This window comes from Staurois parvus, unplaced genomic scaffold (genome assembly GCF_062004578.1).
Source record: "Staurois parvus isolate SC_StPar_1 unplaced genomic scaffold, SC_StPar_1.0 ptg000114l, whole genome shotgun sequence".
Lineage (NCBI taxonomy): Eukaryota > Metazoa > Chordata > Amphibia > Anura > Ranidae > Staurois > Staurois parvus.
The window spans coordinates 7,590,448-7,617,441 of record NW_028317910.1 but is presented as its reverse complement, the minus strand read 5'-3'; the positions used below and the strand labels follow the sequence as shown (position 1 = coordinate 7,617,441).

The window sequence follows — 26,994 nt, the reverse complement described above, 5'->3', positions numbered from 1 at the left end:
ATCACAATTTCACTCACTTGAAGCATACTACTGTATTTTGCGAAATGGTGTATGTATTTCATCTATTGATGTCTCTCTGTCATGGAAACTGCTTTTTTATTAAATAAAGAATTAAAAAAAAACTGTGACAGTGGCCATACTTTAGGTACCAATGTTTAAGGAGTACCTAGTAGTAATGACACATTAATGTCATAATTAGTTCCTGCTTTGAGTTATTAGATTACCTTACATGCCACACGATGCGGGCACAGCTTGCCGAAACCCAGAGGAGGTTGTATCCGCCGCAGAAGTGTCACTACATCCAGGTGCTTGATGCGCCCCCTAGGGACAAAAGAGATCATTAAAAAGTTGCCATTTAGGTGAAGCACAAATGATGTTTAGATACTGAAGATTATCACTAATGATGCTGGACTTTCATTTTATTAAATGTGATTTAGAAATTAGTAGATTTTTAATGCTATATACAGTACTGCGCTTGTATATGAGCGCATGCTAATGGTGTGGTGGTTAGGGGACCCACAGCACACAGCTGCAGCAGCCATTTACTCTAATGCTGGGTTAAGGTCATATGACATGGAGCACAGTAATGCAGGGTCTCCTTACAGCAGGTATGATTATCATGCTCACTTGATTACACTAAGGTACCTTTCACAAAGAGCAGACTGTGGCTGCAATCCACTTGCTCGGGAGGGGATTTGTCCAATGCATTCAATGCATAGGAAGTTACAACGCAGGACAACTGACACTTAGTGCACAAAAAGTTAATTTATATCCTCTATGGCTAGTGAGTAATATAGTAAAATGTAAGTTTCTGTGCCAGGATATATTGTATCAATTAAAGTGGTTCAAAGGCTCAAGGTTTTTTATCTTCATGCATTCTATGCATGAAGGTAATAAACCTGTGTGTTGCAGCCCCCCCAAACACTTACCTGAGCCCCCTCTAGTTCCAACGGTGTCCATGAGAGCCTCAGTTCTCTGGGGGCTCTCACTCCTGATTGATGGAGGCAGCAGTGAGAGCCATTGGTTCCTGCTGCTGTCAATCACAGCCAGCGAGCCAATTAGTAGAGGGAGGGGTTTCGGGAGCATGCCTGCTCGGGTGCCCCATAACAAGCTGCTTGTTATGGGGGCACCCAACAGGAGGGAGGGTCTAGAAGTGCCGGTGGGGGACCCAAGAAGAGGAGAATTTGGGCTGCTCTGTGCAAAACCACTGCACAAAGCAGGTAAGTATAATATGTTTGTTATTTAAAAAAGCAAAACAAAAAGCATTTTAGTATCACTTTAAAGTATTAGTAAACCCAGTACCCTGCATTCATTATATCTGGTCTCCCACCATACACAGAACATGGAAATGCAATTATTTTAGTAAATATAAACTTCTAAATACTTTTTCTCATCAGCAGTATATAGCAGTCCTGTGACTTCTGTGTCCAGCCGAGCACTGGTTAATCTAGTAGGAGGAGTTTTCATTCTGCTCTGATTGTCCTATGAGGCTGCATGATTCCTGACCCTCTTTCTGGACAGTGCTGATTGACCCTGTGTTGATCACATGCACCCCCCCCCCCAAAGAAAGAAAAAAAGCTCTCTAGCAATTCACACTAAACTGAGCATGTGCAGAGTGACGCCTAGAGCTCTGTAATATCAGTAGATGGCTTAGGGACAGTAGAAGAAGGGGAGTATCATAGAAGACAGGATCAAACATCCTTTTTACACAACAGGATTAACCCCTTAGGTTGTGGGTTTGGTAACACTTTAAGCTTTCTTTGTTTTTGACATATTTTTCATTTAAAGTGACTATCTCTTCCCAAAATAGTGACAAAGAATGGTGACTGCAATAAAAGACTCTGAATACTAATATCTTCAGTGGTTGGTGAGTCCAAACACCGCTGTGTTCATGGATATAGTCTCTGGCAAAGTCTGCACGTCCAACACACATCCAGTTGTGCTAGGTCCCTGACTACACCCAATCCTACACAAGTTTTGTGTCCAGTGTTTATTTTTATTTTTTTACAGAGATTTGCAGTGCAGAGCTTCTTGAATCCCTGAACCAAAAAATTTGAATTGTGGAATCACAGCACACAAAAAACATGCACGAGGGTACCAAAATGGCCAAATCTCCAAAGAGGACCCCCAGACCATGAACCCCCAGGGCACAAAGCTCCTGACGGGCAAAAGACTCCATAGTCTACCTAAACTGAAACCAGATGGACTCCATTCTTTAGGGACTTGCCAAAGCCGATCCTCCAAGTACTTGGTGGGGGATTCTTCCAAAGAGAGATGCCCCCAGTTGTGGACAGGAAAAAGTCCCAAAGGTCACGGATCCTCCCCCCAATATCAGGGCAGGGCCCAATAACCTGCACCTTCAGTCTCTGTGTATAAATAAAAAAAACAACAAACACACGTGCAGTGCAAGTACCCATGATAAAGAGTGAAAAATGAAAAAGTGCCAAGTGCAATGATGAGGCAGGCCTTCAGGCTGACTAGCCAATAGGCCTGTCCAAGAGGCATGTGCATGAAAAGCAATTACTGACATGTCCTAGTGCCAGTGAAAATTCAACTGTGTGTTGCTACCAGAGTGTTTTTTCTGACACTCCTGGTGTCCTGTATTGACAGGGAAGCTGGACGGAGGAACCAAAACATACAGTGCATCCAGAAAGTATTAACTTTTGCCAAATTATATTATGTTAGAGCCTTCTTCCAAAATGGATTAAATTCATTTTTTCCTCAACATTCTACAAACAATACCCCATAATGACGATGTGAAAGAAGTTTCATTTTCAAATCTTTACAATTTATTAAAAAGAAAAAAAGAAAAAAAACATATGTGTATAAGTATTCACAGCCTTTGCCATGACACTCATAATTGAGCACTGGTGCATCCTGTTCCACTGATCATCCTTGAGATGTTTCCACAACGTGGAGTTCACCTGTGGGAAATTCAGTTGATTGGACATGATTAGGAAAGGCATAAGCCTGTGTATATAAGGTCCCACAGTTAACAGTACATGTCAGAGCACAAACCAAGCCATGAAGTCCAAGGAATTGTTCTTACACCTCCGAGACAGGATTGTATCAAGGCACAGATCTGGGGAAGGGTACATAAAAATTTCTACAGCATTGAAGGTCCCAATGAGCACAGTGACCTCAATCATTCGTAAATGGAAGAAGTTTGGAACCACCAGGAATCTTCCTAGAGCAGGCCGCCCAGCCAAAATGAGCAATGGAGGGAGAAGGGCTTTAGCCAGGGAGGTAACCAAGCACCCGATAGTCACTGTGAAAAAGCTCCAGCATTTCTCTGTGGAGAGAGGAGAACCTTCCAGAAGAACACCCATCTCTGCACACTCCACCAATCAGACCTGTATGGTAGAGTGGCCAGATGGAAGCCACTCCTCAGTAAAAGGCAAATGGCAGCCCGTCTGGAGTTTGCCAAAAGGTACCTGAGGGACTCTCAGATCATGAGAAACAAAACTCTCTGGTCTGATGAAACAAAGCTTGAACTCTTTAGCCTGAATGCCAAGCGTCATGTCTGGAGGAAACCAAGCACCGCTCACCACCTGGCCAATACCATCCCTACAGTGAAGCGTGGTGGTGGCAGCATCATGCTGTGGGGATGTTTTTCAGCGGCAGGAACTGGGAGACTAGTCAGGATCGAAGGAAATGTGAATGCAGCAATCTACAGAGACATCCTTGATGAAAACCTATTCCAGAGCGCTCTGGACTTCAGACAGGGGTGATGGTTCATCTTTCAACAGGTCAACAACCCTAAACACACAGCCCACATAACAAAGGAGTGGCTATGGCCCAACTCTGTGAAAATCCTGGAGTGGCCCAGCCAGAGCCAAGACTTGAATCTGATTGAACATCTCTGGAGAGATCTGAAAATGGCTGTGCATCGACGCTCCCCATCCAACCTGATGGAGCTTGAGAGGTACTGCAAAGAAGAATGGGAGAAAGTGGCCAAAAATAGGTGTGCCAGGCTTGTAGCATCATACTCAAAAAAACGTGAGGCTGTAATTGGTGCTAAAGGTGCTTAAACAAAGTATTGAGCAAAGGCTGTAAATACTTATGTACATGCGGCTTTTTTCATTTTTTATTTTTAATAAATTGCAAAGATTTCAAAACTAACTTCTTTCACATTGTCATTATGGGGTATTGTTTGTAGAATGTTGAGGAAAAAAATGAATTTAATCCATTTTGGAGTAAGGCTGTAACATAACAAAATGTGGCAAAAGTTAAGCGTTGTGAATACTTCTGGATGCACTATACAGTGGGGACCAGGAGACTGACATTCACAAGATTCTTCCATGCTGATGATGTTGCTGAAGGCTGTATTGCTGAAGAATTCATTCTTTTATTACAGAAGCCATTTTTTTTGGAGCATTGCTTTAACTAATTAATACATACTGAAATTGATCACAATATAAATATTTTTTTTGTACACTCATCCCCAAGTGCAGTACTCTTCTGTGCATGTTTCACTGAGGCTTTTTGAAAATTAGGGTTTTTCACAGTCTCCTTTAATTCCCCCTTTTTCTCTACATGGCACGCACATTTAAATTTGCTATAAAAAACTGATGAAAGCCACATTGTTTAGCTGGCATACATTTAGGTGTTGGAATGTACATTCCATAGCAAACCACACTTTGTATATTCTTTGTATATATGTTGTAGCCTGTGCGCTACATCGCGGACACATAGAAGGCTATTTACTAAAACTGAAGAGTGCAAAATCTGGTGCAGCTCTGCATAGAAACCAATCAGCTTCCAGGTTTTATTGCCAAAGCCTAATTGCACAGCTGTACCAGATTCTGAGTGCACCAGTTTTAGTAAATCTACCCCATAGTAAATTGCCTGAGTACATGATGTGCTATTGTGAGCACATATCCTGTAGTAAGTTAGGGCCGTTGTCTCCATTGTTTCCATCACTGAATATCAGAGGTTTTTCTCACAATATTCTGTCAGTTCCCATCCTTACTTGGCCTCTGGATCGTACTCTGCCCAGATTCGCTTGAATTCATCCAAATGATGAGGGCCCAATATGGACCAATCCCGCGTCAGATAGTCAAAATTATCCATAATGACCGCGACAAACAAATTGATGATCTGTAGAGATAAAGGTAGAATAGCACCGATAATATCCTCAAAAATGACAGAGTTTAAAAAAAGATAAATCTTATTGGTTGCTATGGGAATATGCAGTTTTCTTTTTTTTCCTCATTGTTTTATGCTTCTCTGCTGGGCAGAGTTCCCCTCATTTTCCCCCCTGGACAGGAAACAAGGAGAGATTTCCAATATCAACACAAACAGCAATTGGTTTGGGGCGGACTGGGCTGGGAGGCAATTGCCCCCCCAGGCCACTCTGATGCCACTGTGAAGGGAACCCCAAGAGGCCGGACTGTGGCTCCCCTGCGGATGGCCACAGTCGAAATTTGCTTCAGCAGGAACCAGCAAAATTTCAATCCGTCTATGGGCAGGCTGGTTGTACTGAAGACGATTGATGGATCGACTTCAGTACAACCAGCCTGCTGGGTTTTTTTTAGGGTGATCACTGTCTGTGACTATGGCTGCAGTGATGATTGTATCACTCCTGTCAAAATACAATAGGGCCATGGGAGAGATTCCCCCATCAACACTGACTGTGATGATGGATGAATCAAGTGATTTTCTTTCCTTCTACCTGATTGTATAATCTATGTGCTGCTGAAGAGTGTGTGTGTGTGTATGTATATATATGTATATATATATATATATATATATATACACACACACACACACATGCACACCAATGCCTAAAGGCTTCCTGGTGAAGAGGAGTAAAAAGTCTCTGCCGGTGTCCTACCTAGTGTGGGATGAGGATAGAGGGCAGGCCACCCCCCGGTATGGATGGAGTATGCTGTGTCTGAGCAGGCCGGTTCCATGCCCCACCAGAGGCTCACCTCCCACGGCAAGCCCCGACTGAGCTGACCGGCTCTCCTCTGCATCCCCCGGCCGCCCCCTGCCAGCCAGTTTGGGAACCCAGAGTGAGTGCAGCAGGTGCTTTCCAGCCCAGACTCGGTGAGCAGAGAGTACCTGGAGCGGAGCTTCAGCCTGGGATGGAGGTCATGAGGAGGCAGTGAAGAGGGAGGGATGAGTCACTGCACCATGGGCCTCTGGATTTTACTTGCCCCTGGGCCAATCCTTGCTAGGCAGACCTTGAATTGGATAGAGTATGGAAGGGTTAAGACCTCTCTTTAATTTTTGCTGTTCTTTAATGGATTAAAAGAGAGCCTACAGGTCACGGCTTAGAAGGTTGGAAATGAGTCTAGAGGATTGGCATCAGCCCAGATAATTGAGAATGAGTTTTGATGACTCACTAAAAGTCACTTAGTTGGTTCAGAGATCAAGAAGGAATTGATAGAATTGAGAATGAAACCTAGAGAATTGGAAATTAACCTAGAGGATTAGATATTAGTCGAGAGGATTGGAAATAAGTCTAGATTTTCTTAAACTGAAAAAAACTGCACTTAATGTTTAGTGTAAAACCAAATCTTATGTGTACAACAGCACTCAGCAATACCAAATAGACGTATGACAAAATATATATAAGAAATCTTGTTGCTCTGTATCTTGCAAAAATTGTGCATGCATTACTTTTGGTACGGTGCTGCGCAGTGCACAGAACTGTGTGATAACTGATTTGAACAGGTCCTTAAAATCCTCTGTGGATCACCAGGTGAGTGCCAGACGTTATCAAGGGCATGGTTCCCTGAGAACATCTAGTACGATGAAACACATTGTGGTGGAGCTTGTGGACAATGGAGCTGTTTGTTTGTGCTTGTACAAATAAATGCTTTTGAGTATTTCTTTCAATTTTAAAGCTAAGAGGTATGCTCAGTGTCCTCTTACCGGATCCATGTTTTATGCTGAGCGGAGATGATGATCATTTCAAATCCCTGCTGGTGCTATTTGTGGTTTCCCAATGTCTATGATGTGATAACTGCAAGAGTTCCCATGTGAGTTATGACCTCCTATAATCTAGGGTTATACCTGTTTGGTAAAAGGCTGATTGCAGCAGCAGTGGTGGTACTCACCTGGGAATCCACAGAGGATTTTAAAAGTTGTTTTTTCTACACATATATGGTTCTGGTGGACTTTTGATGAACTTTGAGTTATACACTGTAAGATTTTTCCATGTTGGGGGTGTCGCACACTTTTATGTTCTCAGTAGTATTTAAAGATATAGCGCAACAAAGATTTATTTTATATAATAAGTCTGGATTACTGGTGAGAACTCTATATAATTTGGAAAAAAACTGGAGAATGGCATATGGGTCTAGAGGAATGAAAATGAGTCTTGAGGATTGGGAACAATCCTAGAAGAATGGGGATAACGGTAGAATATTGGGAATGAACCTAGAGGACGGGGGATGAACCTAAAGGGCTGAAGGGTTAATAGAGGACTGAGTATGAACCTAGTGGATTGAGGATGAACCTAGAGAATTGTGAATCAACCTAGAGGATTGGGAATGAGTCTAGAAGAATTTGAATAAATTTAGAGAATTAGTCTGGAGAATTGGGGAATAACCTAGAGGACTTGAGGCTGAACCTAAATGACTGAAAATGAACATATACAATATGGGATACAAGAAACAGATTAGAAATAAACCTAGAGGATTAGGGACAAATCTAAAGATTTGGGAATAAATTTAGAGGATTAGCATGTGTCTAAATACTATCTTTAGTAGAGCAGACACTCACTAAGAATGCGCAGAGCATGTAGAAGCTGATGAAGTAGAAGACGGCGAAGCTACTTCCACAGGAGAAGTCCTCCTCTGTAGTTCGGGGAGTTTCAGAATCCGGGTCACACTTCTTGTTGGGGAGACAAGCCAACATTATCTCTTGCCATGCTTCACCGGTAGCACATCTGCAAGAATAATGCTATCAACCAACGAGGTCAAACCAGAACCAGGGACACAAATACCAGGTAATTACGTTGTAGTCTATAATAATGTTTTACAGGAAAAGAGTCTTTTAGAAACCTGTTGCTAAAAAGTGGCCAACACAAACTAAGTGCTGATTACTTTTCCCTTGAAAGGGACAACTGACTTGCCAATTAGATTGGTGAGTATTTCCATTTGTCATGGAGAATTTCATACAAAAATATACAAAGGAGAATAATAAAGACAGATGTGTGCTTAAAGCCAAGTACAGTAAAGTGTTTAGATAAATATTGCCTTTTTGTATATTTGTGCAATACAGAGATTCCAAGATCCAAGACCCTATAAAACACATGACACAATGAACAAAACATTCTAGAACCATCAATTTGTCATCTGCAGCACTACTCACCTGAAGAGCAGCAGAACAGCTTGAGGGAAGGTCTGAAAATTATTATTTCTGTTAATTTCTGTAGTATCGTTAAGAGCTATTTTCCCAAAAACCTGCAGAGGAAAAAAAATGCAAATCTTCGTATGTCTGCAATACAGGGGACAGAATTCAGGAATTGCATTCATTAGTCAAAATGATTATTGATGTGAGTCCCCAGGACAACTGCAAAATGAGAGAGAGAGTGGTTTGTTGGGAAGGGTCAATGTAGAAAGTCTAGAGTTTAACCCTTTGCTCCTAGAGAGTTGACATTATTTTGCACGTTTAAAAAACATTTTTTATGCCGGAACATTAGCTAAAACCCCAAAACATTCTATGTTTTCTGAAAGCAAGACCTTGGAAAATAAAACGGTGGTAGTTCCAAATTTTTATGTCATACAATATTAGCGCAACAGTTTATCAAGTGCAAATTTTCAGTGACAAAATACACTAAAGTTAATTTGAAGGCACACAAATACAATATTTTATCAAATTTTTTGTAAAATATAAAAAATGAGGCTGCACTGAGCAAATACATACTAAACATGTCAAGCCTGATCCTAGGTACACACCTAAGCGTTTTCTGCAGCGCTTTGCAGAAACACAGTACAGTCCATTTAACATGATTTCCTATGCGACATGTTCATATCTGCGCGTTTTCACCCGGTGCGTTTTTTGGAAAGGGTCAGGAACTTTTTTGAATGCAAAAGTTGCATTTTTGGTTCTATAGACTTCAATGGAAATGCAAGTATTGCCTTTTTGCAGCATTTTTCCTGCGTTTTTGATGCATTTCAAATCTGCCTAGCAACAAGAAAAATAAAAAAAATGACCCCCCCCCCCTTGCAAAATGCATCAAAAACACGTAAAAAAAATGCAGGTGCAAAAATGCAACGCAAAATGCAATGCAGAAATGGCTCAAATGCAACCTGCATAGGTGTGAACCTAGCCTTAAAGTTGCACATTCCCGTGAAATAATAAAGAACTTAGGTAAGCAAAATTATCAATAGGCAACCCTTAAAAAGGCCCCACAGGTCATCATTTAAGAGTTAACCATGAATAATCGCTCCAGAAACATTGCAGAATTCACAGCAGCGTGTGCGGCAATATGTAACATATTTAGTGCAATCAATGTTTTTGTACATCCCCCCCAACACACACACACTGAAAAGTGCATTTACATTTGAATGTGTAAGTGATTGAGGCACCCTCCTCGCTCACTTCCACCTGACTGACAGCTGGCAATGGACTTGTCAGATTTACAAGCAGCAAGGAGTGTGTGAATTTCCCCCTAATGCTGCTGCCATGTGACAAGCATCAGTGGCAATGAAAGGGTTAAAGAAGAACTAACCTCACATTCAGGGGCGGACTGACCATTTGGAAACTCGGGCACTGCCCGAGGGCCCAGAGTCAGTAGGGGGCCCCATGAGATGCCCCTGGTACCTTTTTCATAGGCTTTTTTGAGTTTGGGCAAGGACACAGGGGCCCCATGATCCCCTATTGCCCAGGGGCCCCATAAGTTGTCAGTCCGCCCCTGCTCACATTCATTCCGTTTAGTATTAATAGAGAACCTTAGTTACTGACTCACAATGATGTATCAGTACTGTTGAATTTTTTTTCCTTTCTGAAAATATGTGCATATCCTCAGTACATTCCTGTAGCTGCAGCTGCTGTTTTTTTATTGCTATATAACAGCCAGCAGGGGGAGTGATACATCAACATCCTACTGATTTCAATAGTGAAAGAAAACATTTCTTAGCACCCTTTAGACATGTATGTTTCAATCAGGAAGTTGGACACTGCATGATGTAAAATTTAGCTATGCAGTCTGCCCAGTTGCTTGCTTACCTTTTCAGACCTGCATCTGAAACAGTAATCAAGTAACTGATCAACATTGATCAACACAGCACAGTTAAGTCTCCACCATCCAGTGACAAGCATTGAGGAACATGCTTGTCACCACCCTGCCTCTGCAATTGGATAAATCAAGGAACGCTTTGCATCTATTCAGAAAGTTTGCTTCGCCTTGAAAATAGGGTTCTGATGTGCCAAGGACCATAGTTCATTCTTAGAGGATGAGCCTGGCTGACAGCGCTGTTTCTTGCTTCCTGAGTGATACAGAGCAAACGACAACGCTGTTAGCCAGGAAGTACAGGTGTGCAATCCTTCCAATGGGAGTATGAGCAAGATGAATGGGATGAGATCAGTTGGGGGCAGATACATACTAAGAAGATGGATTGCAGCTGTGGTCTTGAAGTCCCCCTGAGGGGCACAAGAACTTTATAACCCACTGATAAACATGGATAATAAGTTCCATAAAGGATAGATACACCATGTTGATTATTGCAAGCCAATGGAGCACAAGCACTGAGAACTTTATTAAGGGACACTGGACACTTTCATTTATTTAACGCTGTAACAAACAGGCACTGGATACTTTTCCTTTTGTGATGCTGATGCACTTTTTTGTTGATATTCTAATGATAGATGCATTTTATTTGTTATATAATCATTTTGGGATGTTTATCACAATGTGTAATATTCTGTTCCAGTTTTGCACCTAAGCTAGTTCGCCTAGTCTTGGGTGCCCAGCTATAACACCTTGGTCCTGTACCCCAGCAGCGAGGAAGCAGTTCTCTGACGGACGGTGCCAGGAGGTCCGTCACAGAGTCCCATGCGCAGCTTATGTGCAGAAGACTGCAAATTGTCTGCCAGTATTTTCACATCAATTGTCTGCCATCAATTTTCACAAGATAATCTTGTGCCTTTAGAGCTCAAACGCCCCCAAAACATCAGTGAGCCACCACCATGCTTCACAGTGGGGATGGTTTTCTTGTTGCTATAGGCTTTATTGACCCCTCTCCAAACATAGAGCTTATGGTTGTGACCATAAAACTCTATTTTGTACTCGTCACTCCATATTACAGTGTTGGGCATATTGTGACCGGGCTTTTTTGTGGTATTGGTGCAGTAAAGGCTTCCTTGTGGCAACTGGACCATGCAGCTCATTTTTGTTCAAGTATCGTATTGTGCTCCTTACAGCAACCACACAGTCTCTTTCCTGAGCAGCCTGTATATCCCCTATGGGTGTTTTTTTTGTATCTCGAACAATTCTGGCAGTTGTGTCTGCAATCTTCCTTTGTCTACCTGACCTTGGCTTGGTATCAAGAGATACCCAAATTTTCCATTTCTTAATAGGTGATTGAACAGTACTGACTGGCATATTCAAGGCTTTGGATATCTTTGTAGCATCTTCCTAGTTAGCTAGGGGGAGCTCTAGTTCAATTGTTAGCTAGGAGGGCTGAGTAGCAGCCTGGGTGTAATAGTTAGCAGGGTCAAATTTGGTTCAGAGCTGAGAGGTTCTGCTGTCCAGCCCTCTGGAATTTTCCCTTGTTCTAGAACTTTGGAGAAAGGTCTAGAAGCAGCGGCTAAACAGCCTGGAAGCAGCTACCAGCAACACAGGATAAGGACTGAGTGAGGAGACCTACACCCCTGGGCCAGATGGGAGAAGGAGCATTCTAGTGGGAAATCAGATTAGCCAGCACCTGGGACTGTCTTATTTCTTAAAGTGACAGGTACTGGATCCCCTGCTCAGGGATTGCTCCAAGCAGTCATATAAAGTAACATCTGGGGTCTGGGGTGGTACTACAGGAGTCTTTGGCTAGCTCTCCAAAGGAGACTGCTGTTGTAACCACTTGTACGAAATTCAGAAAGTTGTCCTCAGTTCCTCAGTTCTTTTGGGTATCCAGTACACCCCTTACCCCATCAAAGTTCTAAAATCTCCTAATAGAACATCAAAACAAGCCCAAGAACTGGTTACTGACTCCTGGATGCAGATTTGTGAAAATGAATATTGCCTGGCTGTGCAGGACTATTGGGGGGACCCAAAATGTCAGCAACTCCTAAGGGGGTAGTGCTACATCTTTTTATATCCTTTTCCATCTTTATAAAGTTGCACTACCTTATTGTGCAGGTCATTTGACAGTATCTAGCCTGCTCAGTGCATCCACATGAGAGCTAACAAACTAATTTACTGTTTATACACAGACACTAATTGCAACTGAAAAATTCACAGGTGTGGGATTAATTAATTGACATTTTAACCTGTGTGTCACCTTGTGTGTCTGTACCAGGGCCAAATATTCCAGGGTATATAAACTTTTGATCAGGGCCATTTAGGTGATTTCTGTTGTCATTATGATTTAACCACTTGCCTACCGGGCACTTTTACCCCCTTACCCACCTAGAGCTTTCTTTTGGTGGTATTTAATCATCACTGGGTGTTTTATTTTTTGCACTATAAACAAAAAAAGAGCAAAAAAATTTAAAAAAAAGTTTTTCTTTGTTTCTATTATACAATTTTGCAAACAGGTAATTTTTCTCCTTCACTGATGTACGTTGAGGCTGCACTGATAGGAAGCACTGATGAGCACTGATAGGCAGCACTGATCGGCACTGACGAGGTGGCATGGATAGGCAGCACTGATGGGCACTGATAGGCTGCACTGAAGAGGTGGCGCTGGTGGGCATTGATGATGAGGCACTAATGATGGTACACTGATATGCAGCAATGATGGGCACTGATAGCACTGATGGGCACTGATAGGCAGCACTGATGGGCATCACTGATGGGCGGTGCTGACTGATGGCACTGACTGACAGCACTGAGTGACGGCACTGAATGGCATCACTGCTGGACACTGATGGGTGCCACTGCTGGGCAGCAATGATGGCTGGCACTCCTGGGCACTGATGGGCGGCACTGCAGTGCACTGATGATCAGTGCTGATCTGCTCTGTGACATTTGCCGGTTATCGGCAGTACTTTCCTCACGCTGTGACAGTGCTACCGATAACCGGCAACTGTATTTACTCAGTGATATGCTGTGTTGTTGGATACAGCTGATCACGTGGCAAAAGGCTGCTGTGATTGGCCTTTTACCTCATTATGTGATTAGCAGTGTCTGTAGGCACAAAGATCACAGATATTGGCGGGTAAGCGCCACTGGGGGAGCGCGGGAGGGCGCGTTCTGGGAGAACGTCATGACGTCCTCTCAGAACTGGACAACCGCGCTGTAGCCATCATTCGGCTGTAGCGCGGTCGTGAAGTGGTTAAAAAGGAGCCAAACAACTATGTGATAATAAATGCACATGATCACTATCCTTCAATAAAAGACATCTTTTTTGCCTAATCAGTCATATTTTCAATATCAATGCTAAAATTCCATGATTTCTGCCAGGGTATACAAACTTTTAGCACCACTGTATAATTATAAATGTACATGAACAATGGTGATTTAGCACTATGATATAGCATGCGCATGGTATGTACCTAGTTACAATGGTCCAACCTAGGTCAATGTAACTACTTTATGTATAAATTACCCATACCTGGAATGCCGTTTTAACCAAATAATGCCCCAATGTATGGGTGGTCGCTGTAGGCAAAGCGATGTACCCATACAACGCTGCCTACTTCCGGGTTTCGGGCGCTGACATGCATGATTGTACACAGTAGGAGCTTTTCAGCAAGTCCCAGCTAATGATTCAAGCCCGGGACCTGCTGGGATCGGCTGTGTCCAATCACAGCCCAGACCTGTGTTGACAATCAACACAGAGCTTTGTACAGAGGCAACAATCTATTAATAAAGCAGCACACTTTACATACATTACACATAGTTAGGCACACATTTAACCCCTTGATCACCCTAGATGTTAAACCCCTTCCCAGCCTGTGTCATTAGTACAGTGAGTGTATAATATTAAATACAAATTCCAGTATATATAGCATAGTGTCTAGGTGCTACAGCGTTCACGCAAACTGATCAATATACACTTATTGGGATTTTTTCTTATTAAAGACATGTAGCTGAAAACATTTTGGCCAAAATATTTGAAGAAATTAGATTTTTTTTAAATTTGTTATTGGATATGTTTTATAGTAGAAAGTAATTTTTTCAAAATGTTATCTCAAAAAATAAAAAACAAAGTGGTGATAAAATACCACCAAAAGAAAGCTCTATTTGTATGAAAAAAATTATATAAATTTTGTTTGAGTACAGCGTTGCATGACCACGTTAAACCATATTAGACCACCAGTTAAAGAAGTGCAGTGCACTATAGCAAAAAATTGATCATTTAGTCTGGGTTCACACTGATGCGGTCCAGAATTTGCAGCATTTACTGTGGGAATTCTGCACCGCATCAGAATCGCACCCCGTTCATGCAAACCGCTGTGGGTGATTATGTTAAGTTAACAACACCCCGAAATCGGTCCTCAAAACACAGTGCTATATGCAGAATCGTATCGCATAAGTGTGAATACCCATGCGATCCGATTTTTAGTGCGGACCCAAAAAAGGGTCCTACACCTTTTTAGTGCGGATGCATTATGATTTCAGCCATACATAATGTATGGCTCAAATCGCAGGGACCTTAGATTGTACGCCCCTTGAGGGTTAGGGACTGATGTGAATGTACAATATATATATGTGTAAAGCGCTACGTAAATGGACGGCGCTATATAAGTACCTGAAATAAATAAATAAATCAAGCAATAAATCGCACTGTACACAATTCACATGTGATTTGTACAGGAATGTGGTGCGATTCCCGTGCGAATTCACATGTGATTTGTACAGGAATGTGGTGCGATTCCTGTGCGAATCACATGCGATGTACCGCACCACATGAGGGTGAACCTAGCCTAATTGGGTAAAATCTTCCGACACTCAAGTGGTTAGGTGATACCCTTATGGGCTGAGTTTTTTATGCATTCAGTATGTATTAAATACTTTCTACTGGCTGAGTTATTAAAGATGCCGGCTTTTACAAAGGACATGTTAATGTGGATATGCACTCTCTTAGTCAACATTGAATATTTTTAATTCTTATGCTGCTAGCATCAGTAAATAGATAGGAAAGTATAGTCTATCATATTTACTTTATTTAAACTTTTTTTTTCTACATTTCTTCAATCACATCTTGGTTTCCAGGCCTAGGCAAATAATGTCATACATCCCAGGCGTTTTCAAGAGGGGAGGAGGGGTTTTCTCAGCTAAGTATACTAAATCTAAATAAAACGTGTACAGCAGTGTTCAAAATTTCAAGTCCTGAGCTACTAAGTAAGCCAGGCCTGAAGAGTTACTCGCCACCAGTTGCCCTACCCAATCCCTACCCTGTCCCACCCCTAAACACGCCCTCGTAAATTATCTCATGAAATGACACTGTTAAATGTTTTATGCAGATGCGCCCTCAGGCCAGTCTTTCCCCAGTAAAATCCCCCCCCCCCAGGTCAGTCCTTTCCCAGTAAATTTCCCCCCCCCCAGATCAGTCTGTCCCTAGTAAAATCCACCCACAGGAGCAGAAGCAGGACAGGTAGGGGGCAGCAGGACAGGTGGGGGGCAGTGTCACAGAAGGGGGGCAATAGGACAGGTGGGGGCAGCATCACAGGAGTGGGGCAGTGGGCTAGATGGGGGGTAGTGGAATAGGTGGGGGCAACGTCACAAGAGGTGGGGGGCTGCAGGACAGGTGGGGGACAGCATCACAGGAGGGCGGCAGCTAGATAGTTGGGGGGCAGTGAGATAGGTGGGGGGCAGTGTCACAGGAGGGGGGCAGTGAGATAAATGGGGGGCAGCATCACAGGAGGGGGGCAGTAGGATAAATGGGGGGGGGGGAAGCATCACAGGAGGGGAGCAGTGTGATAGATGGGGGGCAGTATCACAACAGGGGGCAGTGGGATAGATGGGGGGGACAGCGACACATGAGAGGGGCAGTGAGATAGATGGGGGGGCAGTAGGATAAATGGGGGGCAGCATCAGAGTAGGAGGGCAGTGGGATAGATGAGGGGGCAGTGGGATAAATGGGGGGCAGCATCACAGGAGGGGGGCAGTGTGATAGATGGGGGGCAGTATCACAATAGGGGGCAGTGGGATAGATGGGGGGGCAGTGGGATAAATGGGGGGCAGCATTAGAGGAGGGGGGCAGTGGGATAGATGAGGGGGCAGCGGGATAGATGGGGGGCAGTATCACAAGAGGGGGCAGTGGGATAGATGGGGGGACAGTGACACGAGAGTGGCAGTGGGATAGATGGGGATGGCAGTGGGATAAATGGGGGGCAGCATCAGAGGAGGGGAGCAGTGGGATAGATGGGGGGGACAGTGTCACATGAGATGGGCAGTGGGATAGATGGGGGCAGCATCACAGGAGGAGGGCAGTGGGATAGATGGGGGGGAGAGCGACACATGAGAGGGGCAGTTGAATAGATGGGGGGCAGTGGGATAGATGGGGGGCAGTGGGATAGATAAGAGGGGGCAGTGGGATAGATAGGGGGCAGCATCACAGGAAAGGGGCAGTGGGATAGGTGGGGGGGGACAGCGTCACATGAGAAGGGCAGTTGAATAGATGGGGGGCAGTGGGATAGATAGGGGGATGCATCACAGGAGGGGGGCAGTGGGATAGATGAGGGGGCAGTGGGAGAGATGGGGGGCAGTGGGATAGATGGGAGGGGGGCAGTGGGATAGATGGGGGGCAGCATTACATGAGAGGGGCAGTGGGATAGATGGGGGGCAGCATCACAGGAGGAGGGCAGTGGGATAGATGGGGGGGCAATGGGATAAATGGGGGGGAAGTGGGATAAATGGGGGGCAGCATCAGAGGAGGGGGCAGTGGGATAGATGAGGGGGCAGTGGGATAGATGGGGGGACAGCGTCACATGAGAGGGGCAGTGGGATAGATGGGGGGGAGCATCACAGGAGGAGGGCAGTGGGATAGTTGGGGGCAGTGTCACAAGAAGGGGCAGTGGGATAAATGGAGGTAGCATCAGAGGAGGGGGGAAGTTGGATAGATGAGGGGGCAGTGGGATAGATGGGGGGGACAGCGTCACGAAAGGGGCAGTGGGATAGATGGGGGGCAGCATCACAGGAGAAGGGCAGTGGGATACTTGGGGGGCAGTGAGATAAGTTGGGGGCAGTGAGATAAGTTGGGGGCAGTGTCACAGGAGGGGAGCACTGGGATAAATGGGGGGGTAGCATCACAGGAGGGGGGCAGTAGAATAAATGGGGGGCAGCATCACAGGAGGGGGGCAGTGTGATAGATGGAGGGGCAGTATTACAAGAGGGGGCAGTGGGATAGATGGGGGGCAGCATCAGAGGAGGGGGCAGTGGGATAGATCAGGGGGCAGTGGGATAAATTGGGGGGGGGCAGTGGGATAAATGGGGGGCAGCATCAAAGGAGGGGGGCAGAGGGATAGATCAGGGGGCAGTGGGATAGATGGGGGGCAACATCACAGGAGGAGGGCAGTGGGATAGATGGGGGGCAACATCACAGGAGGAGGGCAGTGGGATAGATGGGGGGGAGAGCGACACATGAGAGGGGCAGTTGAATAGATGGGGGGCAGTGGGATAGATAGGGGGATGCATCACAGGAGGGGGGCAGTGGGATAGATGGGGGGCAGTGGGATAGATGGGGGGGCAGCATCACAGGAGGGGGGCAGTGGGATAGATGGGGGGACAGCATCACATGAGAGGGGCAGTGGGATAGATGGGGGGCAGCATCATAGGAGGGGGGCAGTGGGATAGATGGGGGGAAAGCGACACGAGAGGGGCAGTGGGATAGATGGGGGCAGTGGGATAGATAGGGGGGCTGCATCACAGGAGAGAGGTAGTGGGATAGATGGTGGGGCAGCATCACAGGAGGGGGGCAGTGGGATAAATGGGGGGACAGCATCACATGAGAGGAGCAGTGGGATAAATGGGGGGGGGCAGTGGGATAGACAGGGCGGTGGGATAGTGGGGGGCAGTGTCAAAGGAGAGGGGCAGCAGGATAGGTGGGGGCAGTGTCACAGGAAGGGGGCAACGTCACAGGAGGTGGGGGGCAGCGAGACAGGTGGGGGGCAGCATCACAGAAGGGCGGCAGCAGGATAGGTGGGGGGCTGTGGGATAGGTGGGGGGCAGTATCACAGGAGGGGCAGCGGGTAGGTGGGGGACAGCGTCACAGGAGGGAGGCAATGGGATAAATGGGGGGCAGCATCACAAGAGAAGGGCAGTAGGATAAATGGGGGCAGCATCACAGGAGGGGGGCAGTGGGATAGATGGGGCACAGCGTCACAGGAGGGCGGCAGTGGGATAGATGGGGGCAGCATCACAGGAGGGGAGCAGAGGGATAAATGGGGGGCAGTGGGATAGATGGGGGCAGCATCACAGAAGGGGGCAGTTGGATAGATGGGGGGGGACAGCGACACATGAGAGGGGCAGTGGGATAGATGAGGGGGCAGTGGGATAGATGGGGGGCAGCATCACAGGAGGAGGGCAGTGGGATAGATGGGGGGAGAGCGACACATGAGAGGGGCAGTTGAATAGATGGGGGGCAGTGGGATAGATAGGGGGGCAGTGGGATAGATGGGGGGCAGTGGGATAGATAAGAGGGGGCAGTGGGATAGATAGGGGGCAGCATCACAGGAGAGGGGCAGTGGGATAGATGGGGGGGGGACAGCGTCACATTAGAAGGGCAGTGGGATAGATGGGGGGCAGTGGGATAGATAGTGGGGCTGCATCACAGGAGGGGGGCAGTAAGATAGATGGGGGGGCAACATCACAGGAGGGTGGCAATGGGATAGATGGGGTGACAGCGTCACATGAGAGGAGCAGTGGGATAAATGGGGGCAGTGGGATAGATGGGGGTCGTGGGATAAATAGGAGGGGGGTAATGGGATAAATAGGAGGGGGGCAGTGGGACAGCTTTCACTTGTCCAGCAGCTTCATTGGAGAGGATCTTGTGGTAGGAGGGGTAGCTGACCTGCAGCCTGGTTGTTGAGGTCGATGGCAGGTGGGGTTGGCCTTATGCTGCAAGTGGGGCTGTCCGCTGTTACACAGTGACTCCTGATGACCCCAGTGACTCCGGTCCTTTGGTGGGGAGCGCCGCTGCAGTTGAAGGTTGTATTGATGGGTTCCAACATGTGGTTGGCCATCCTCTAAGCCCTGCAGCGGTCAGCCGTGTCCTCCACTCTATGGGCTCTCCAGGGGTGGGGGGTGGCTGTGTGGTGGGGGGCGTGCCTGCAGTGTCCTCCCTGGGGCTGTGCAGGACTCCTCTGCTCTGCTCTGCCTGGACTATGCATGGGGAGGGATGGGGGGGGGAGACTCTGGAGGTCCTGAAACACTGAGCTGGGGTCCACACTCGCCCTCATGTTGTTTCCACTTGCCAACTGCAAGCAGGCGAGTGGAAATTTTGAGGCCTGGTGTAAAGGCTTATGAAAATTCAAATCTCATCAATTACCTGGGGTCATTATTCCAAAATTTAACCAAACCAAATATAAACATAAGTGAGAAAAGGGATTTTTAGGAAGACCACCAGGGAAAGTACAAATAGAATACTGTTTTACAAAACACTCAACAAAATGAACCATATTGTTTATAATTAACATTTAAAACTCCATTCTTGCTAATAAAATCATTGGAAGCACAAGATTTACAACAATTGTGCCCTAATCCAAGTGTTAGTCTACATGTTTTTTGCAGGTACGCTGCTTCTTCAAGACTATAGGTACAGTATCTCACAGAAGTGAGTCCACCCCTCACATTTTTGTGGATATTTTATTCTATCTTTTCATGTGACAACACTGAAGAAATGACACGGTGCTACAATGTAAAGTGAACAGCTTGTATAACAGTGTAAATTTGCTGTCCTCTCAAAATAACTCAACACACAGCCATTAATGTCTAAACCGCTGGCAACAAAAGTGAGTACACCCCTAAGTGAAATTGTCCAAATTGGGCCCAATTAGTCATTTTCCCTCCCCGGTGTCATGTGACTCATTAGTATTACAAGGTCTCATGTGTGAATTGGGAGCAGCTGTGTTAAATTTGGTGTTATCACTCTCACTCTCTTATACTGGACACTGAAAGTTCAACATGGCACCTCGTGGCAAAGAATTCTCTGAGGATCTCAAAAAAAGATATAAGAAGATTGCCAAGACCCTGAAACTGAGCTGCAGCACGGTGGCCAAGACCATACAGGTTCCACTCAGAACAGGCCTCGCCATGGTCGACCAAAGAAGTTGAGTGCACGTGCTCAGCGTCATATCCAGAGGTTGTCTTTGGGAAATAGAAGTATGAGTGCTGCCAGCATTGCTGCAGAGGTTGAAGGAGTGGGGGGGAGGGGTCAACCTGTCAGTGCTCAGACCATACGACGCACACTGCATCAAATTGGTCTGCATGGCTGTCGTCCCAGAAGGAAGCCTCTTTTAAAGATGATGCACAAGAAAGCCTGCAAACAGTTTGCTGAAGACAAGCAGACTAAGGACATGGATTACTGGAACCATGTCCTGTGGTCTGATGAGACCAAGATCAACTTATTTGGTTCAGATGGTGTTAAGCGTAATTGACGGCAACCAGGTGAGGAGTACAAAGACAAGTGTATCTTGCCTACCGTCAAGCATGGTGGTGGGAGTGTCATGGTCTGGGGCTGCATGAGTGCTGCCGGCACTGGGGAGCTACAGTTCATTGAGGGAACCATGATTGCCAACATGTACTGTGACATACTGAAGCAGAGCATGATCCCCTCCCTTCGGAGACTGGGCCGCAGGGCAGCATTCCAACATGATAACGACCCCAAACACACCTCCAAGACAACCACTGCCTTGCTAAAGAAACTAAGGGTAAAGGTGATGGACTGGCCAAGCATGTCTCCAGACCTAAACCTTATTGAGCATTGGTGGGGCATCCTCAAATGGAAAGTGGAGGAGCGCAAAGTCTCTAACATCCACCAGCTCCGTGATTTTGTCATGGAGGAATGGAAGAGAACTCCATTGGCTACCTGTGAAGCTCTGGTGAACTCCATGCCCAAGAGGGTTAAGGCAGTGCTGGAAATAATCGTGGCCACTCATACTCACTTTTGTTGCCAGCGGTTTAGACATTAATGGCTGTGTGTTGAATTATTTTGAGGCGACAGCAAATTTACACTGTTATACAAGCTGACCAACTCACTACTTTACATTGTAGCAAAGTGTAATTTCTTCAGTGTTGGCACATGAAAAGATAGAATCAAATATTTACAAAAATGTGAGGGGTGGATTCACTTCAGGGAGATACTGTATGTCTAGGACATGAATATGGTGGAAAGAATAATGCATCCACAATAAGGACAAAAAGTTCAACCTATATCTAAGAATCTTCAATAATACAATCCAGTAGTGAACAACACACAAAAAAAGAAGTGAAGGAAAACTGCCATAAAAAAAAAACATGAACATACTGCAAATGAACACACACTCAAAAAATTTGAATATCGTACAAAAGTTCATTTATTTCAGTAATGCAACTTAAAAGGTGAAACTAATATATGAGATAGACTCATTACATGCAAAGCAAGATAGTTCAAGCCGTGATTTGTCATAATTGTGATGATTATGGCTTACAGCTCATGAAAACCCCAAATCCACAATCTCAGAAAATTAGAATATTGTGAAAAGGTGCAATATTCTCGGCTCAAAGTGTCCCACTCTAATCAGCTAATTAAACCATAACACCTGCAAAGGGTTCCTGAGCCTTTAAATTGTCTCTCAGTCTGGTTCAGTAGGAATCACAATCATGGGAAAGACTGCTGACCTGACAGTTGTGCCGAAAACCATAATTGACACCCTCCATAAGGAGGGAAAGCCTCAAAAGGTAATTGCAAAAGAAGTTTGATGTTCCCAAAGTGCTGTATCAAAGCACATTAATAGAAAGTTATGTGGAAGGGAAAAGTGTGGAAGAAAAAGGTGCACAGGCAGCAGGGATGACTGCAGCCTGGATAGGATTGTCAGGAAAAAGCCGATCAAAAGTGTTGGGGACTTTCACAAGGAGTGGACTGAGGCTGGAGTCAGTGCATCAAGAGCCACCACACACAGACGGATCCTGGACATGGGCTTCAAATGTCATATTCCTCTTGTCAAGCCGCTCCTGAACAACAAACAATGTCAGAAGCGTCTTACCTGGGCTAAAGAAAAACAGACCTGGTCTGTTGCTCAGTGGTCCAAAGTCCTCTTTTCTGATGAGAGCAACTTTTGCATCTCATTTGGAAACCAAGGAACCAGAGTATGGAGGAAGAATGGAGGAACACACACTGCAAGATGCTTGAAGTCCACTGTGAAGTTTCCACAGTCTGTGTTGATTTGGGGAGCCATGTCATTTGTTGGTGTTGGTCCACTGTGCTTCATTAAGTCCAGGGTCAACGCAGCCGTCTACCAGGAGATTTTGGAGCACTTCATGCTTCCTTCCGCAGACGAGCTTTATGGGGATGCTGACTTCATTTTCCAGCAGGACTTGGCACCTGACCACACTGCCAAAAGCACCAAAACCTGGTTCAATGACCGTGGGATTACTGTGCTTGATTGGCCAGCAAACTCGCCTGACCTGAACCCCATAGAGAATCTGTGGGGCATTGCCAAGAGAAAGATGAGATACATGAGACCGAACAATGCAGAAGAGCTGAAGGCCGCTATTGAAGCATCCTGGTCTTCGATAACACCTCAGCAGTGCCACAGGTTGATGGCTTCCATGCCACGCCGCATTGAGGCAGTAATTGCTGCAAAAGGGGCCTAAACCAAGTACTGAGTACATATGCATGCTTATACTTTTCAGAGGTCTGATATTGTTCTATGTACAATCCTTTTTTTATTGATTGCATGTAATATTCTCATTTTCTGAGATTATGGATTTGAGGTTTTCATGAGCTGTAAGCCGTAATCATCACAATTATGACAAATCACGCCTTGAACTATCTTGCTTTGCATGTAATGAGTCTATCTCATATATTAGTTTCACCTTTTAAGTTGCATTACTGAAATAAATGAACTTTTGCACAATATTATAATTTTTCAAGTTTCACCTGTATATCACTTGAACTTCAAACATTCCACATTACAATGCAGCATGAGACTTTACCACCACTTGGCAAGGAGCAAGACGCACAGAATACAAGAGAGCAAAATGAAGAAGAAAGGAAGGTTAGGTTAGCATTAGGTGTCAGTTGTGTTGCATTATATTAATTCTTACTTGCATTCCAATCACGGCGTAGATGAAAAACAGCATTACAATGAGTAGCGCCACATAGGGAAGAGCCTGTAGAAAACCAGAAATACAGATATGGTCAAAAAGAACAAAATCTGCAAGAATTCAGCTATAGAGCAACCATTTGTCCTCTAAGTAAATTTAGGTGGTAAGAGAGCACACAGACTGACCTAACTACTAGTGCCAGGCTGTGTTATTTTCACATCCTGAGATCTAAAGGAGCTTTATGACCCATACTGTTGGAAGTAGAGATGCGCACAATGGAAACATTTGTTTAGTTTCGGATTCATCCATCAAGTTAATAATTCCATTTAGTCATATTCGTTATATGAGAATGATTCGTTTTCGTAATTCATTTCCCATATTTGGATTTGTTTTGTATATTCATTATTTTTAAATCGATTCGACATGACTCAGAGACCAAGGGAATCACATATGGAGGATTCAAATATCATAGTTTGTCGCATCATTTTAGGGTTTATCATAATAGGGATCCAACATCTTTAAAATTCTGTGGGATAGATAGGATTGATGCCCCATGGAGAGGGGATGATATGGTTAAAAGTATTTCTCAAAATAAAACAAAATGGATCTATCAGATGGGGAAATTGATCCTTGAAGGGTTAAACGCAGAGATTGACATTAACTGTTATTTATCTAACTGGTAGCTTTATCCGAGTGCAATTTAATTGTTATAGGTGGGTATGCATACAGAGGGAACAATATTTATTTTTATTTTTACTTTTACTTAATTTTATTTTTAATTGAATTTTTATTTAATTTTTTTTTATTTTATTTTAATTAATTTTCTTTATTATTAATTTTTTATTTTATTTATATATATATATATATATATATATATATATATATTTATTTATTTTTTTGTTTATTTTTGTGGTATTTGTTTCCTCAAGATTATATATACACATCCATACTATAATATATAATGTATAAGATATATTATATATTTTAATTTACTTTATTTTTATTTTCCTCTTTTTTGTTGTCATATCTTGTTGATATATATATAATTTTTGGTGATATGTTTTTATGTTCATTTGTATGTCTCAGGTCTCTTAATGAGTTTTGGGTATGGTTGGTTCAAGATTATAATAAAGTTGTGTGGAGGTGAACTAACGATTAGAAGAGATCTGAGCTATTCAATTTGATACCATTGTGAAGAAATCTCACGGGGTGTGAACAAGGGATGACAGTTAATAGTTTATATATTTGTCTTAATTGACCTGTGGGAGAGAAGGGGAGGGACCTTGTATTGTTATTTAAGTGGCTTGAGACTGGAGGTGTGTGTCTTGAGAACGCCCTGTGGATGGGGGCGAAACACGTTGACGCATTTCCGGTCTGCCGCCCTGACGTCCCGCGTCACTTCCGGTGAGTGGAACACACGCCGAGCGGTGCGTTCCAAGCGGCCATTTTTGGAGCTGTATCCTGTCATCCCTTGCTACAACCAGGCTATGAGGTCTCTGGTATGAGGAGTGGAATTAGTGGAACTCATTTAAGCCTATGGAGGCAATAAAAGAGATGCTTTTATTCATCTTAACAAATATGAGTGGTCTGGCAATTTTTACCAAATATTGCACTTTTTACTAGCAGTATTACACTATTATATACCTCTTTCCCTTGCACTGCTGTGGAGTTTGGTGAGAGGAGAAGGCAGGAGTGAGTGGAAGAGAATACTATATGGTGGGAAGGAGCCCTGAAAGCTTATAAAGGGGGTCTAGGAGTCCATAACATCCTAAAAGGCGCATTACTCACCATCATCCGGTGAGTGCTGTTGATGTTGATTTTTCACTGGTGATTGGTGGAAGCATTATCTCATCTGGATATTTATTTTTTTCACAACCTATTGGGGAGAAAGGACTTTTCTTCTATTTTTAATTTGGACACTATAATATGAATGATATTTTTAATTTGGGCACTATAATATGTATGATATTTTTTGGAAAGCCACTTTAATCAATTAATTTGAATATCCTATTTCTGTTGACTTCTACATTGTATTTAAGGCATTGTTTGAATTAGGGGGTTGATTTGCGGTGTTTTTTTGTTTTTTTTAAAATGAATCATACATGTCTAGGTGGAAGTGGGTCTCATAAATGCCCAACCAGGCCCCTGAATCATTATATTCCTACCCCAGCCCCAGAGCAACTTGAAATGTTGCTCACTATGTCATGTGATCAGATCGGTACCTAGGAAGGGGCATGTCTTGGCTCTGATGCGCTGCATTACCTGGAAGGACTTGATGAAGGTCCAGAGCAGGGTGCGGATCCCCTCTCCTCGGCTGAGAAGCTTCACCAGACGCATGACTCGAAAGAGCCTGAAGAATGTGATAGAGATTCTGGAGTTCTCCTCACCCTGCTAGAATATACAGCGGACATGGGTTATAGCGAATACCGCAGCAAGCAATGTGGACACCCACATTGTGAAAGATGCCACTGCCTATTATACTCTTATTTGTGCCCTGCCCTACCAACATCTGAGGTCTAGGTTTAACAACCTCAAATCCTAGCTATCTTGCAGTCTGAGCAACTCTGCAGCAACAGCTGCCTGAGCAGCAACTATGTGTATTAAAAGTACTAAAACTACCAATTCCCTGGGAAAAGCCATCACAAAGGATAGCTCAGGGATCTTGATGACTTTTAGGAAGTCTGCCTAGTTATCTAGCCAATAGCACACTGCCATGGCAGAATATTGAGATTGTTGAGTGTAAATATAACATGATAATGTTTTGCATTCCTTAAAGAACCCTAAATAAACCCTATGCCTCAATCACATATTAAAATAAAACTGTCAGGTTACAAATATCTGTGCTGCATTTGCCGACTTATTTTTCAGGATGCATGTTCCAGGGCTATCATCTTATTTCCTTCTTTTTAGTGATTCTTTGACCCAAAACAAGCACCTGTCCCGGGTCACTGCCTCCCTGAGCAGTAAAGGAAGGATCTAATTTATGGCTCTGGAACATGTTTCTTGAAAAACAAGTCAGCAATGGTAACTATTTTTATTCCTTGCAGGCTCTTATTAAATCAAGAAACTAGAGTTTGCATTGCTGACTAATCTAAGTATTGCCAACCTACCTCTGTTCGATCAAGAGATCCTAGGCCAACGCTGTCACCCAAATCTTCAAATATCCAGGGCAGTGCTAATCTACAGCAGACCAGAATGCACTGGGATTAGGGAGTGGTTGGCAATACTGTAGGTCTCCAACCCCAATACAGAGGGAGATAAAACAAAAATCCTTTTTTTTTTCAATATTGATTTAAAGGCAGCCATGTATGCAGCATAAATCCTATTAATTTGCTTGTTCCTAGCAATACCACTCAGGAACAAAAAGTATTGTTTCTTAGTGGAGTACCCAGGATCTAGAAAATTGATTGTCTGAAAGGTGCTGAATAATGGTCAACAAAATTGTTATGACAAAAAGACAGGTTCTCTTTAGTAGCCTATGTTTACTTCCTAGTCTCTCCCCTATTATTTCTGTTCATCCTGCTTTGTGCAGAACATGGGACTACATGTGACTACATCTAAAGTATAAGCAACAAACAAAAATGCATATATTTCCCTAAATTTAATATAAAGCTAGACACTAAGTCTAT

At 44.2% G+C, this 26,994-nt stretch overlaps 1 protein-coding gene across 6 annotated transcripts in view; it reads right to left on the bottom strand.

Annotated features, from left to right (window-relative positions):
* Positions 1-26,994, bottom strand: part of CACNA1C (calcium voltage-gated channel subunit alpha1 C) — a 481,720-nt gene that overhangs the window by 43,219 nt on the left and 411,507 nt on the right. For all 6 annotated transcript variants that reach the window (XM_089671829.1, XM_089671831.1, XM_089671828.1 and 3 more), the window contains 6 exons: positions 25,628-25,756; positions 23,366-23,431; positions 8,326-8,417; positions 7,735-7,900; positions 4,973-5,100; positions 225-321 (listed from right to left, as the gene is read on the bottom strand). In XM_089671829.1, coding sequence (XP_089527955.1) covers positions 225-321; positions 4,973-5,100; positions 7,735-7,900; positions 8,326-8,417; positions 23,366-23,431; positions 25,628-25,756 — 678 coding nt within the window. The remainder of the gene's footprint in view (positions 1-224; positions 322-4,972; positions 5,101-7,734; positions 7,901-8,325; positions 8,418-23,365; positions 23,432-25,627; positions 25,757-26,994) is intronic.